This window comes from Apostichopus japonicus, chromosome 9 (assembly GCF_037975245.1).
Source record: "Apostichopus japonicus isolate 1M-3 chromosome 9, ASM3797524v1, whole genome shotgun sequence".
Lineage (NCBI taxonomy): Eukaryota > Metazoa > Echinodermata > Holothuroidea > Aspidochirotida > Stichopodidae > Apostichopus > Apostichopus japonicus.
Genome location: NC_092569.1, coordinates 18764925 through 18781519, shown reverse-complemented (window position 1 = coordinate 18781519; position 16595 = coordinate 18764925). Strand labels below are relative to the sequence as shown.

General features: G+C 34.8%; 2 protein-coding genes across 4 annotated transcripts in view; one reads left to right on the top strand and one right to left on the bottom strand.

The window, feature by feature from the left end:
• Positions 1 to 16595, bottom strand: part of LOC139974495 (tRNA selenocysteine 1-associated protein 1-like) — a 37793-nt gene that overhangs the window by 7915 nt on the left and 13283 nt on the right. The window contains exons 1-3 of one of the 3 annotated variants that reach the window (XM_071981681.1): positions 2658 to 2814; positions 1508 to 1605; positions 228 to 330 (exon numbers count right to left, since the gene is read on the bottom strand). In XM_071981681.1, the coding sequence (XP_071837782.1) occupies positions 228 to 330; positions 1508 to 1605; positions 2658 to 2735 (279 nt within the window). In that variant the 5' untranslated portion in view covers positions 2736 to 2814. Of the gene's footprint in view, positions 1 to 227; positions 331 to 1507; positions 1606 to 2257; positions 2548 to 2657; positions 2815 to 16595 lie in introns of those variants that run through there. The other 2 variants (XM_071981684.1, XM_071981683.1) reach the window with 2 other exon arrangements.
• Positions 7069 to 13801, top strand: LOC139974496 (fibrinogen-like protein A). Its single transcript, XM_071981685.1, has 5 exons — positions 7069 to 7229; positions 9667 to 9725; positions 10012 to 10184; positions 10898 to 11168; positions 13415 to 13801. Exons 1-5 carry the CDS (start codon positions 7156 to 7158, stop codon positions 13657 to 13659), a joined length of 822 nt encoding a protein of 273 aa, XP_071837786.1. The 5' UTR covers positions 7069 to 7155; the 3' UTR covers positions 13660 to 13801.

The following is a 16595-nucleotide window of genomic DNA, read 5'->3' as shown; positions in this document are numbered from 1 at the left end:
CTGTACATTCTGTCATTAAAGTTGATTGTTATGAGTATTAAACTAAGTCCCAACACAGTACTTATTAAGCTCGCTGCACTAAAGAACTTTGAAAATTTAAATCCTTTGCAATAAAGACCTTCTTGAAATGCTATATACACCCTTTGAAACTTCAGCAGCTTTGTTTTTGTGCCAAAGCCGGGACTGTTCCGTGCACAGTGGTGACAGGTTAGATTGTACACACTCACATGTGGTGCATTTGGTATAGGCTTTCCATTGATTCTCTTCATGGTACTTTCAGCAGCTTCCTGATCTTTAAATTGCACAAAACAGAAACTGGTGTTGGGAAGTCTAAGGATTTGAAGAAATAGAAAAAAGAAAGGAAGAAACATTCTGTGAACCTAACAAAAAAAAAATGAAAAAAAAAACACACAAAAAACATGAAATTTGTGAAGTTTTAATTTGTATTGAAAGAAAGAGATGTAGGAAGCTTGGTGATTTTGTGCCATTTTAAATACAAGAACAATTTTACATAAACCCGACAAATTTCACCTCCAATAAGGCAAAATGAATGAACCAATCAATTATATGAAACCTTAATTCACATATATAAGATGGACATACAGTATGGTCACATGTTGACCACACATATATAAACTGACCCACAGTGATGTGATGTATGGTACAGTACCTAATAAGTTATTCTCTTATACTGTTTGTTTGCGCTGTGATGACTTAATACAGAATCATAAAATTCAGCAATATCCAAAGGAAAATGATGGCATGGTTACACTGGGCACACTCTATTAAACAAATGTGAAAAAGGCCTACAGACCGGACAAAAAGCAAACATCTTACTCTACTGTTCAACCTTAAAATTGCCGATTCCGAATAAAGGTACAGTAGTGTAAACCAACCACTGAGACAATGGATACTTCAATTGTTAGGTGCTACTGTAAAAAGTTGCAGATACCCTCCTAGATTTGTGTTAATTGTTATTGAACAAAATGAAGATAAATCAACCAGCTTAGAATGACTTTGATTACTGTATAGAAGGTCCACAACCTTTTGTCACCTCCAGGGGCATGCCATAGTCCACCACCCATTACTGTATATACCAAAAAAATAGTAAAAGTTACACTTAGTGTAAAACTAACATATTAGATCTTAGTTTTTATTCATTTTTAAAGCTCTTTGATCAACAATTCTTAGCCTCTTTCCATGCTTTGGTACAGGTAGGCCTGGACACTGTACCCAACTACTTACATGACAACTAAGATACCAAAACACCCTGTAAGGAATTGTCTATACCCAAAGGAACCCAATGACATCAAAATGTAACATACTGTATGTTACGAAGGAATTGCCCGGCTACATCGTCATGTGTTTTATATATCAAACAATTAATTAAGATCCAGATACTGAAAATGGCTGATATACAGTAAGAAACATAGATCTGTCTTTTGGAAATACACATTGAAGGTACAGTATATACTGTATTCATGAACACAACTATGTGGTCACTTACCCAGTGACTTTGTCTCTGATGAATTTAACTCGCTGCGGCCTCTCTCCCATCTTTTCAAATGCAGCAGTGATCACCACTTCATCAATACTGGAATCTAACTGTTGATTGTTAAGTACAAAAAAGGGAATGTATGTACAGTACCATCAATTTGTTTTGTGTTGGAAATGTATTTCCAGTATCCTTGCAGTACTACATTAATTTAAAACTAACTACATATATATTTGTCGTGCTAATACACTTGTCTCATTAGTCAATCACGAACAGTAGTCACGAAGGTTACTTTATGTCAAATTATTTATTTCTCTATATACAGTAAGTTGAAATGCTTTATTTTATTAATATGCCTACAGTACAGTATAGTACCGTATGTATTGATCAATACTACAGTTTGAGATACAATGTTCTTCTAACCTACTTCTGCTTTCAGTAGCAGCAACTCCCTGGAGATATCAGAAGGGTGACACTGAAACAGTTACAGAATTAGATACACCAGGGCCAGTAGCAGCTGCTCGAAAATACTGGCCAATGATCAATACTGTACTGTATTTAGAGACTGACACACAAAACACACTTATTACTGTTGTATTTAATGAACACCAATTCTGCATTCATTGGTAAATAGCAAAACATGATGAAGTCACAGGGGTAAGTTTAGCTGCTACCCAAAAAAATCTTATACTGTACAGTAGGTAACTTTGCGATGCTAGATTTATGTAAGGACTAGCTCTTAAACTTCAGTGGTATCCTTACCAATCCCTTTGATTTTTCTCTTTTATTATCTTTCAACTGCATGATTTAACCAATGCTTTCGTCAAATGCCGCTAGAATAAGAATGATTGTACAGGTTTAAAGTTCAAAAGAAAGAAAAACTCAAAGAAAGGCACTATTTCGCCAACTTGTGGGATGATTTTTTTGTGTGATTACGGTACAGTATATATGGATGCCAGACTGTAATTTTGTAAACTAAGCATGTAAATTCGTTTGTCGCGGAAATGGTCCCAATGCATTTTCATGCGTACTCAGTGTTGTACATATCTTGTCTAAGCGAAAGACATTCAAAACAACCATATGCCAGGTTCAACCAGCCGTACATATCAGAGTACGAGGCGTACAAACTTATAAAAGAAGTGCAAAAAAAAAAAGTTCTTACACTTCCCATCCATAAGGATCTTTTACCGATAGCTTGCATTGAGTATGAATTTACTGAACTTGAGCTTGACTCTTCCATTGTAAACTTCGAATTGGTTTGAAGCTAGCAGCCACGAAGAGCAGACACTAACTAATACACAGCAGCCAATAATAGCAGAACAAGTAGCAGGACAACCATTTCCAACCTTGTTAAGCTTTGCAGAGAAATTTACTACAAATTTCAATAGTTTCTTGCCATAGGCATTGTAAAGTAGTTTTTTATTTCTTTCTTTTATTTTTTTATTTTTCATCCACTTATGCATGTGAAGCATTTATTCTTTTCCATTTCGCATTTCCGTCCACATTTCTTCTTATACGTCTGGGGCCTGGCGCCACCATTTTCCATGTAAACATTTTTTTAAATTCTTTTTGTCAACGTTGTTGTCATATGAACTTTGTAGGCATATTTGTACTCTACATTCCTCACACGAGTGAGGTGCACAGAGATTGAATAAACTTGTAGACAATAGCAGCAACATACTTTATGTGTAGGCTGTTAGGCAGCAATAATTGAGTTGAAACTATACTCAACAAATAAAGTTCATCCTAGCTCGAGATTCAGAGTTTTGCGTTAACACTTTTTTTTAATATAGTTTGACCTAGTGTTGGCGACTCGAACCGCCAACCTTACTCGAGTCGCATGATTTTGAGACTGAGGACTTGACTTTCACATGCATGACCCGCTTGACTTTAAAGACTCAGTGAGCTCAGATTTGACCTCAAATACTTAAGTCTTGCTCTCAAAGTCTTGATGACAATGCAATAAAAGATCATTTTTAAAGCTAAAGTACCCCGTGTTATTTTCAAGATCTACATGTACTTCGAACGTGTGTATTGTCTATGCAGCGATAGTTTCTAATATGGCAGTGTAGTTTCCAACACAGCGGATCCATGTGAACAGGCCAGAATACAATGAAAAGCCTATAGAGACCATAGCCTATGTTCTAATATTAGATTGTCGTGTATTATTCACAGCGTTCAAGTTAATATACAATGAATCGATACGCTGCAGCCGAACATTCGCGGCGATGTGTATTAATTATGCACTAGGCAAGATTTCAAAAAGAGACATATTTTACACTCGCAGGAAACAACTTCTGCGATTGTGTGTTAAGACTTTGCCATGGCTAATTAATACACCATTTCTCTTCTTAATTATTTCACCGTGTTCTATCACAATACGTTCCTATATTTTATGGTCATGTATCATGCATTCATAGCGTTAAGATTAATACACACGGAATCGATACGTAGGAGCCGAACATTCATGGCGAATTGTAACAATGATCAAACACTTGGCTATATTTCAGGAAACAGCTGTGTATCGTGTGCCGTATACTGTGTCGAAACAAATGGAACGACACACTATTGGGAAACATGTTTCTTCGAAATACTTTAGCTAATATATATTTTAGGCAAATGTTACAATTCTAATGTAACGTTCATCAACAAATCAGACAACTCAGTGGCGTAGGAAGGTACTTTTGAGTGGGGGGGGGGGCTGAAGACTGATGGCCGGCCTGGAGGAGGGGTCTAAGGGGAGGGGGTGTCCCCCTCCCCTTTGGTAATTTTTTGCATTTCCAGGTGGCCTCAGATGCAATTTGGTGCAATATAGCTCACTTCAACCCACCCACTCCATTTTGTATATAATTTTGCATTTTCACCTGGCCTTAGATGCAATTTGGTGCTCCAAATGAGATTTTTTTCTCATTTGGAAATGAAAAAGGGGTTTTCTGACTTGCGAAGCGGGGGCGGAATGATACTTCCGCCCCTCCATATTTTTCACTGGGGGGGGGGGCTGGCGCCCCCAGTCCCCGGTTCCTACGCCCTTGAGACAACTATAGTCTGTTGGCGTTGAGCTACTTGGTCTTCTAGAACCGCATCAACTAGTGACCTGATTGTTTGATTCATATATTCATTGATATAACACGGGGGGGGGGGGGTGGGGGGTTGGGCGTTGTGGGCAAGTGGTTAAGGCAGTGGACTTGTGATCTAAGGATTACAAGTTCGAGCCCTGTCCAGATCACTGCGTTGTGTCATTGGGCAAGGCACTTTATCTCCATTGCCTCGTTGCGCTTATGCCCTATGGGTTTCTGCAACGTAAGAAGAAGAACACTAAAGCAATGCGATGCACGCGTGTACATTGTAATTCTGAGGTAGCCTATATGAAGCAACACAATCGTCTATGGCTATAAAAAAATATCCCAAATGTTACATTTCTGGTTGAATCATCCGTAAGGTAAAGATCTTTGCTAACTATGTTTGTCTAACTGTGGCTCAAAGATTGGGTAAATTGACAATCCTGGAGATTTTTTAGGGTTCATATTAATATACATTACCCCTCGACCATCATTTGATCGAGTTGAATAAGCATATAATTAATTATTATTTTTTTATCCAGTTCTCATCATTTCGACGCAAAACAAACATTTTTTTATTTCAAATTTGTCTCATTCACAGGTAAGAAAAAATAGAAAAATGTTGTAGACATTTGTCTCAATTAGAATTGAAATGAACTACATATGTGATTAGTACTAGAACGGAATCACGTCATGAATGTTATTAAAATCACCATAAAATCTGTTTGGCTTGAAACATGTTTATCAGCTTATTGCCCTAATCCTCTGCAATTAAACAACTGAAGACATATTTACATATCCATTTGGACAACACCTTTAGTATTTGAAGCTGGAAAGAATTTGGACGAATAGTCCTATATATAAGTAAGGAAGTAAGTAAGTAAAACTTTATTTCATCCCAAAAGGGAAATTACAAGCTCGCATATGTATACATATAAGACAAATACAAGATGATAAAGGGTAAAAAGACATAAGAATGGCAAACATAAGAGTTCACAGAATTAAAGTATAAAAGTTTAAAGGCGTATTGATTTTGGGGGAAAGTTGTTCAAGCTGTATCAATATTTCTTGATCTGAAGGGAAATCTTTGCAAATTTGATGCAGATACTTCACCAATTAAGCACTTCTGAATGTCTAAATTTTAAAATGATCTTATAATGAACGCCTCACTGTTGACCTGTTGTAATATCAAGTTAATCTATCTGTCTTTGTCCTTCTCCAGTTTATTCCATACCCCTTCCCTTAATCCTCTCTTTGTCCCTCCACTGTTTGTCTCCCACCTCTCCTCTTCCCCTGTTGGTTCTTTCTTTCTTCTCTCCATCCATTGTCTACTAATCCCCTTACATATATCTCTTTGTGTTCAACATGCTCATTAACCTGTCTGTATTCTGTGCGTGTTTTTGTCCCTTCTGTTACTGTTACTTGTCATTTAGCCTTTGAAGAAGATCCTGCTAGGATCGAAACGTCAGGCCAACTTACTTTTACACATTCAAGATAATCTATTGAGATTTGGAGTTGGACTATGTCTCTTTATAAAAGAAAGTGTACGTTTGTGAGGACAGCGCGTAGCTTCGAAAGAGAAGATCTGGGTGGGGTGGAGGTAGATATGAAGATGAAAGAAGGGAAACAGGGAGGAGCGATAGCGATAAGGGAGAAGGATTACACAGAGGAAAGAAGCCAGGAAAATGTACAGCATATAATCCATTGTAAATTTTGCCCATTTTCATGATATAAGTACTGTTACAATGTATACTGTTCACCCGATCAGCTTTGTGCCATGAGAAAAGTTCGAAAGTGATCCGATTTAACCCGGACAAGCATACTCATTCAATGTCATAAATCTAGAAGTAATTCGTATTTGAAATCTAGATTAAATTATCAGATTGAATTTTCTATATTTAACCTTCATGTCAGATTCTGTTCAAAGAGTCAAAACGAGTCCTCAATGTAATTTAATTAGTTTGGCAGATTCCTGTAAGTGATAAAATGATTCCTGTAAAAGAAAATGTTTAACATGAAACAAATAAAATCATTCTGATCTGCTTGATTACATTAATTTTCTTTCAATATATTGTTCCCCGAGTCAAGATTGACTTGTTTTAAAAGTAACGTCTTGTGTTATGTTCTACGTACATTTTTTAAATTATATATCTGCCAATTATTGTTTTGAAACAGCAGTAGTATATTAATTACTTTCACTTATCGGTCTTCATAATCTGATCTCATTATCTGATCACTTAACTGAATATTACACATTTGCTATGATCTAAACATAAATATTGTATATCCTTGTATGGAGTTCAATATGAGACGCTAATATATTTTGCAACTGTAATTTCGATCAGTCAAAACATCAAGCTAAGTTATTTCAATGGTTTTGAACTGATGTGCAAATACTTCCTTAAAATTGAAACAGATGCGTCACAGCATCCTTTCATTTTAATAGAACGACTACGTCATCAATCTCCTTTGTTTCAAGTAAGACCATTTAGTGATATTGAGAATGTCAGATTGACTGTGAATTCATTCTTGCTTTCGTTCTTCTGCTGTGAAGTGCTATCAGTCTTAATCTCGACGATTTGTTCACCTGTATTGCTCAACATGAAGATCAAGATTATTTTGTTCGTTTTTGGATTTCTGTCTGAATTCGGCAGCTCTCTGTCTACTTTGAAATCTTTGAGTTGTACCTTTCTTTTAATTTCAGTCAGTTATTACAGTAGACACTATTTTCTTTTATTTTATCAGTGTTCAACCATTTTAACACAAATGATATAAAAATTGAAACCCAAACTTACTTCAAACTTTTTAAATGTTAAACCGATCAAATGCATTGCGTTAACACACCCCCCCCCCACCAAGAAAAAGTTTTCTATCGTTAGCTTTTGTTTCATAATAATCACACAATCTTTAAGTGAAGCTATTCATAACTTACTGCAGCTTTATTTCAACAGGACAAGTTACTTTAATACTTCAGAATTTTTAATTCAAGAATACTTGTCTCGCTCTCTGTCTAAAACAATTCATGTTTATTAATGTTGGAAAGAAACCCAGTAACTGTGCATTACTCAATCGTATAAAACCTATAGTGTGTGTGTAAACCATTCAACTTTTCAAACAATATTCAAAGATAGTTTTGGAGAAAAAAAACTTATCAGAACCAACCATCTCTCCAATAACAGTCTGTGAAATATTTGTAATTCGACCAATAAACGCTCTGTTATAAAACATGTTCACAAGTACCCCAAATATCCAAACCATCGTTAGGAAATTTCAATAGTGAATATTCTGCTTTGTGAAGGGTATATATATGTGTGTAGCAAATGTGATCGTTTGTCTATTGATATGAAAATTCCATATGATTTATCCTTACAATTAAGCCAACCTGTTATAATTTGATGACACAAGGCAGCTATTATGTTATGTATTTTAAGCAACAACTCCTAATAATGTATTAATGTGCCACCATTTTATTGCGGGAAAGGCTATCATCATAAACTTAATAATGTATTAATATGCCACCATTTTATTGCGGGAAAGGCTATCATCATAAACCGTAAACACAATTGCATATTTTATCAGAAGAGAATGTAACTTTCTGTTACCTTTATGAACATATTACTTCAAGTTCAGACACTGCAACTACAAAATAAGTTTTATATGTGATTACCTTAGTTTATAATTGTGCTGAAATAACATTTTCATAATTACATGATACATAATATATACGGTAAACCACTGATCTATGTCCATATTGACATAAGCAAAACGCCCTTCCATACAGTTAAAAGTCATGCCTTTATCTAATGTTGGTGGTGTTTTACAGGCTAAATAATTGTTTAAGGAAAAGATACAAAATAAATAATAAGATAAAAGAAGTATTTCGACAGTTGCGCCTTCATATTAGGGCATTCTTGAAATCAAATATTTTGCAACAAATTAAAGTTGAATAATTTTGGAAATATATTTCTTGAAACGATTCAACAAATCCATGAAATAAACAATTTTAACAGTATATATCGACACACTTTGATAACCACATTGCAGTAATTCTAAAGTAACTTACAAACAATCTTTTGTTAATCACAAACTTGTGAATACTTCTCAAAACTCTGTTATTTGATCAATGTTAATGCAATTGCAAAGCACTATAAGCCTACCGTAAAATAGCTCATACAGAATTATCAATATGGTATACTTAAACCTTAAAAAGGTCAACATTTTGCATAAAGTATTGAACATACGTGTTGTTTCAAGTAAAATTTGAGTGGTCTAGTTAAATTTCGAGAATATTTTAGACATCGGATGTTACAATCAGGTTACCGAGGTGATAACTTGTCAAATGTATAACGTTCGATTCATAGAGATATTACCAAATTTACACTTTACATTGAACGCAGATTTGCTTTGTCTCTTGTTTTCTGCTGAATTTGATTTTGGTTACAACACAGAGAGCGGGGTAATAAAGTATATTTGTTTGTCAGTTTCTGACGTGTTTATTAAATTTATACATCGAAGATTCCCCTAAAACATAGAATAATCAAATTAAGATACTATGAAATATATATCTACTCTGATCGAGACTTAATGGCAGCTTAAAGTATTATTTAAAGAAAAAACCTTAAACGTTTTGTAATGTTTCCTTTGTCCAAAGTAAATTCCAAAGTAATGTGACTGCATGGAAATAATTTGAAATTGTTAGTAGTAGAATATACAATCTAACGATTTCTAAAATACCAAGTTTTACACCAAAAATATTGTACGGCACATTAGCTCAATCAAAAACTGTAAAATGTTCTTACGTTTTGTTCTATATTTACTTGGTTACCATAACATTTATATATATGTAGATCAAAGCAAAGTAATATTCCACAAGTGAATTCCCCCACATGAATAATATCATGTCATTTTGATTAATAATTTTAAAAGTTCCAATTATAATAATATAATAATAATCAACAGTTATTTTTTACGACGCCTAAGCGACCACAAATGTTGGAAAAACCCGCAATGGCTTCTGGATTACAACTCGGGTGGATTCCAATTTTACAGTTTAACTTAAATTGGAATCTTTGAAATATTAATGCCAAATACAAGCGTAAAATTGTTCTTTCAGGGCGGTTCGGAGAAAACAGAATATAATTCCCGATTGAGACAAAGGAGAGACACAAGCAGTGAGTATATATCATCCTTTTCATGTGACGACGGAAACATTTTTAAGTTTTAAATTAACTGTGATTATTTTGACCTTGTTTAATGTCTAAACTAGACAATCCCTTTTAATCTTAAAGCATAAAAGTCTTTTTTTAGAGATTGAAATCTTTCATTTGCTTGCTATTTCTTCACAACTAGAAATTTAAAGGTTTGATATGTGTTAAATGTTTGAATATAAGTTCCGTAAGGTCAATTTTGAAGAATGACATACTCAACTTGAAGCTAAGATGCTTTCTTTATCTTCAGGTTCATCCTACTTCTACTACCAGGAACCACAGTATCCCAGAGATTGTCAAGAAGTTTACGAACAATGTGACGAACAAGATACAGAATCCGGTGTTTTTATGATTCAACCAGATAATGCTCCTGAACCCTTCAGGGTCTTTTGTAACAACTCAATTGATGGAGGCGGTTGGACTGTAAGTATTTTGTATTTTTCAAATCGAAATAGAGTTTGTTAATTCTGAAAGGAAAAGGATGATTGTCGGCGAGATAAGGCAGAGGAGGGGCATTTTTGAGTTTGGACTAGAGGATTTTAATAATAAACGAAAGTAAAACGACTGCAGAGATGCAGTCGGAAATCTGGGGTGTTGTCATTTGTCAACTATTAAACGATCGTTGTAACTGCATTATCATCTTCATCAAATGTTCATTATATATTCCTGTAAACATTCCCAATTTCGATCCTTTTAATCCTTTTAAACCAAACTGATTTTATTTGCTAATTGCTTTCATGATTACTTCTTTATACTTGGTGTGCGTCTTCCAGGTATATAATTAATAATTAATTAATTAATTAATTAAATAATTAATGGTCATTACTTATTTAATTAATAAGTAACATCAAACTTAAGAAAATCTTATCTTTAAAATATACTGTATGAATGTGGGTCTCACCAACTTGTGTGACAAAATTTTGTGTCCTAATTGACCACCGAAAATAAATGTCACTTTAGCAACCGTCACCATGAGTAATGTATTAAAATATCCAGACACTGTTGTATACTTCAGTATTTAACAAATCCTCTCGTTTGTGACGTCACTTTAATACTTATATTATGTTACTGAAATTAGCCACTTCACATAATTATTGCAGACTACCTATAACGTTCTCCTCTATCATTCATGTCAGGTGATCCAACGACGAGTAGATGGATCTGTTGACTTCTACCGGACATGGAATGAGTACAAACAAGGCTTTGGCTTTCTAAAGAGAGAGTTCTGGCTTGGAAACGATCAAATATCTGACTTGACAAACCAGAAAGATTACGAACTTCGTATTGACATGAATAATATTAACGGCGTTCCTTACTTTGCCAAGTACGATCTATTTCGTATCAGTGATGAGTGGAGTAAATACAGAATGGTAGATCTAGGAGGGTATCTGCCAGAAAGTACAGCAAGTAAGTACATACTTGTTTATCTCCTAGAACATCTACATTACATCTACATATCCTCTACATTACATCTACATTTCCTCTACATTACCTCTACATTACCTCTACATTACCTCTACATCGTATAAGTGATGAGTGGCGTAAATACTGAATGGTAGATCTAGGAGGGTATCTGCCAGAAAGTACAGCAAGTACGTACATACATTTCTATCTTCCTGAACCTCTACATTAAATCTGCATTACCTCTACATTACCTCTACATCGTATAAGTGATGAGTGGCGTAAATACGGAATAGTAGATCTAGGAGGGTATCTGTCAGATAGTACAGCAAGTAAGTTCATTCATCTTCTAGAACCTCTAGATTCTCTGTCCTATATCATTTGATTTTTTTTTAAACAGACTTTACATCGAAACAGTTTTTCAAAATGTATACTTCAAATTTGCATTGTATACTCATTCCTGCTTTCGTTCTTTCAAACTTGTTAATCTTCTATTAAGATACGATAATTCTCTATGGTTTAAATATGATAGCAACTAACGTGAAACATAAACAGTAGCCAAAAACCGAATAAAATTGCCATCAAATTGTACAGAAGTTTATATTTAGAGACGTTGGCAAGTGCACATATTCTTGTATAGGACTTCATCTTAACTTCTGGGCCGTCGTCAAGGGCGTACGTTGACCACTTTTTGAGGTCAACTAGCATATTTGAGACTGACTTCTGTGACTTGCCGAGCATTGTATCGAAAAGCGAACAAAACAACTGCACACCGTATTTGTAAGGAGAACGGGGAGGAATTTGGCAAAGTGTACCGGAAGCTACAGCATTTAAAAAAAGTGCGTGACATAAGGAGGATCTAGTTTAAGGATTGTATCTCATGTGAGCTGCATCGTTTAGATAATTCGTGTTCTCTCGTAGCAAGATTGAAGTACAAGCAAACAAACATAAGGGTAATTAAGTTTGTCTAAATGTTATGTATTCTATTTCGTCTGCAGACTGAAGCAAACAATAGTTCGAATTCGTACTATATATTACCTACCGCCGTTTATGATCCGAACGCTTAAAAATAATAGTTGACTTGTTAAATTTTCATATTACCACATTCTTTCAACACGTCTCACTCGGTACACACTTTTTGTTACACGTTTGGATTTGTTGTAGAAGAGTGCATTCACAGCTTTATTAAGAATATATCATACAATAATCTAAAATACATATTTTATTTGTTAAGGGAACTGACTCTGGAACTTAATATCCCGTTATTCGTTCAAATTATTAATACCATGGCAACAAATTTACGAGTTCCGATTTCCTGATATCGTGTGTTCTTATCGTTTCGTTTCGTTTATTTAATTTCCAAAACTTGATTATATATATATATATATATATATATATATATATATATATATATATATATATATATATTCCGGTTAAATTTTCCTAGCCAAATTTATTTCGTATGCTGTTAATTATTGCTGAAAATTTCTTACGTTCCTTCACAACGGTTTTTTTTAGCAGAAAGTATCGTGATGATCTGCATTTAAAATCCATTTGATTCATAACCGCTTGACAGAATAAAGTACAGATATTGAGATAATTAACAGTGTGATGTTAAATAAATACGAATACAGAAATTAGAATGAATGAATAACACATACTTTAAATTTGAGTAAGAAATATAATACCTTCAGTGTTACTAAGAGAAGAAAAAGACATACCCTAATGGCTTTATCATACAATAAATGACTTCACACCATGATGATTGCTAGTGATAATATTACTTATAAACAGATATACACCGGTTGAAAGTTGTTCTTGTGAAATACTATGAAAAAAAGGAAAACCAAGTTTTATTAGTACCTTGCCTCATCCATTTGAACTCAAACAGTCCATCACAAATACATATGTATAAAGGCGTATGTATAAAAAATTTGATTGTTTGGAAAACAATATATACATAACGGTTATATTAATTACAACTATTTTCATCCACAACAACATACAAATTTTGAATTTCCACTCTCTAACAGAAATTCAGAACATAAATAAAACATCTCAATTAAATTCAATTAATAAATTATGTTAAGATGTACTCTCAAATAGATATTAAATATCCAGTTCCATGTGAAAAAATACTTGTTTATATGTTGGATATTCTTTCTACAGATGCTGATTCTCAGATGTGAAATAGAACTCGTATGATCTTTGAATTTTGTTACAAATTTGTGTATATGTTGTTCCTTCTACAGACCGTGATTCCCTGGCTAATCACAGGAATATGTCCTTCTCTACATACGACAGGGACAATGACATTTATAGTAATAACTGTGCCGCTAGTCACCATGGCGCTTGGTGGTACTATAATTGCGATCAGTCTGACCTTAACTCAAACTACTTTGGCACCAGTGGACATCAAGCTAATATTGAGTGGACCCAGTTACCTGGAGGTGATTACAACTTGAAGTTCACAGAAATGAAAATTCGACCTATCTGATGTCTACAGTGAATCTTGCCGTAATATCATGTCAAGAACATCAAAATATAATTGCTTCAATGAGGCGGAAATTCTCAGAGTTGAAGCTACAAAGCCTGAAGAAAAAGCACACACTGTCAACAAAATGTAAATCAATATAAAACATCATGATAAATGCAGACGCTGAAAAGAGTCTAGTGATTGTATAATAATGGTTGATTGATATACATTTAGTAGAAATCAATAAAGATTTAATGTTATTGAAACTATTGGCCTTGCTGTTTTCTTGTCTTATTTGTATAGCTGAAACTTAATTTCTCCCAGATAGTGAAGTATCGCATTGGCATGTGCTACTTAACAAGTAAAAAGCCTGATTACATATCATTCCACATCGTTTGTTTCTGGAGATTGAACCTTTAGTTGGTTTCGAGTGACACGAAAGTTTAACTGCAGAAGTCCCTCATGACAACTATTTCAACGTTTCCTACAGTCTCTCATGTAAACATTAAGTTTTCTGAAACTAATAAAGAAGAAGTTTGAAGTGTTTAAATGTTTGATGTTCGCATCTGTTGAAGCATTGGGAAGGTAGTTTAGGATGGCTACGGAACCCTCCGTCAACAGCCTCCTTCCAGTGGCGTCCATAAATTTCCTTTCAGTAAGGACTTGGATTATTTCTGGTAATATATCTGGCAGTTCAATGATTTGCGCAAGGGAGGGGGAAGGAGGGAAGGGAGTGGGGTATGTTGGTAGGGTCTGTGGGCGTTCAGCTGTTGATTTTCCTTACATTTAGTCGGAGAAGAGTAACATCACCCCTCCGGACCCGCGAAACTCTCAGGCGTGGATCCCCCGGTTGTGGAGGTGCACACTCTCTTTCAACCATGAGGGTTACTTTATGCAAAATTATTAATATCTCATGATTTAAACATTGAAATGCTCAACGCCTACAGTAGAGCATGTATCAATACTAGAGTTTGAGGTACAATGTTCTACGTCTACTACCAGCTGATAGCGCTAGCAAATCCCTAGAGGTACAAGGGTTATACTCAAACAGTTACACAATGGACACACCAGGGGCAGTAGTAACTATCTGGACATACTGGACAACGACAAATGCTACTGTTTGTAGAGACTGACACATATATAGAATACAGTATTATTGTCGTTTTAAATTAATATCAATTTTGCATTCATCGGTAAATACCAAAAACATGATGAAGTTCTGAGGAGATTTATGTTAGCTCTTACACTTCAGTGGTTATTGGTATCCTTATCAATCCCTTTGATTTTCTCTTTTATCATCTTTCAATGGCATGATTTAACCGTTGCTATGGTCAAATTCCGCTAGACTTACAATGATTACAATGATTGAAGTTCAAAAGCAAGGAAACGTATAAAAAAAAACCCAAAATGTCGTCAACTTGTTGCATGTTTTTAATTCCGGTAAAATGGATGCCAGACTGCAATGTTGTAAACTAGGCGTTTTGTCGCGGAAATGGTCCCAATTCATTTCTTGCATACACAATGTTGTATATAACTTAGTCCAAAACATTCAAACCATCCATATGCCAAGATTCAACCAGCCGCACAGATCAGAGTACGAAGCGTACATAACTATAACAGCAGCGCAAAAGAAAAGAAGTTCTTGTATCTTTTACCGATAGCTTGCATTGAGGATGAAGTTACTGAACCTGAGGTTGACTCTTTTATTGTAAACTTCGAATTGGTTTGAAGATAACAGCCATGAAGAGCAGACACTTGCAACAGCCTCTTACAACAGACAATAACAGCATTTATTTGTACGCTGTTGTGCAGCAATAAATAAGGTGGAACTATATTCAAGAAATGAAGTTCATCCAAGCTCAACTTTCAGAGTTATTTCGTTTACAATTTTTTTTTTTAGTTGGACCGCCAACCTTACTCGAGTCGCATGATGTGTAATATATTATGCACTTGGAAAGATTTCAATAAGAAACATATTTTAGACTTGCAGGAAAGAATTTCTGCGATTGTGTATAAAAGACTTTGCAATGGCTTAGTACACCATTTCTCTCCTAAATGATCTCACCGTGTACTGTCACTATATGTTCCGATATTGTATGGTCATGTATCATTCAAAGCGTTAATTTGAATACACACGGAATCGATACGTAGGAGCCGAACATTTGTGGCGAATTGTACCAATGATTAAGCCTATAGCTAGATTTCAGAAAACAGCTGTGTACCGTGTGCCGTGTACTGTGTCGACAAGGATGGAACGAAATCAGTTAAACAGACCGACCGACCAATTGAAACATCTAACTGAGAAGAAATAATGACCTAAATATGTACCATACGTCGGAACATCCTATGTTGTTACGTGACAACTTTCACTATTTTGACAAAAAAAAAAAAAAAAACACTTATGAAGGAAGACCTTCAGCACTTATTTATCTTTCACTACTTTCAATGGTCACTTACAACAGTTAGAAGAAATATTGCAATTCAACGTTCATTCACAAATCAGACAGTCTACAGGAGTTGAGCTACTTTTAAAACGGCATGTAGTAACCTGATTGGTTGATTCATATATTCACTGACGTAACACTGAAGCAATGCGATGAACGCGTGTACCTTGTTAATCTGAGATACATGAAGCAAAACAACCGTCTATTGCGGTAAAACGATCATAATTGTTACACATCTGGTTGAGTCATTCAGTTATTAGATATAACCTGAACATTTACACACCATTGGGAAACATGTTTCTTTGAAATACTTCGATACGTTTATCTCACTAAGAAAGGATTACTTTGCATTCCTTTCAAGTGTACGCCTACGTCATATAACAATACAAACAACTTTCGGCGCATTCTTGCAGCAGGGCTATAAATTGTATTGTCACGTGGCATCTATCAGATATTACGAAGCATCAAAAAAACTTGCTTATTTAAACCATGAGCAACTAAGGTAATCCCAAC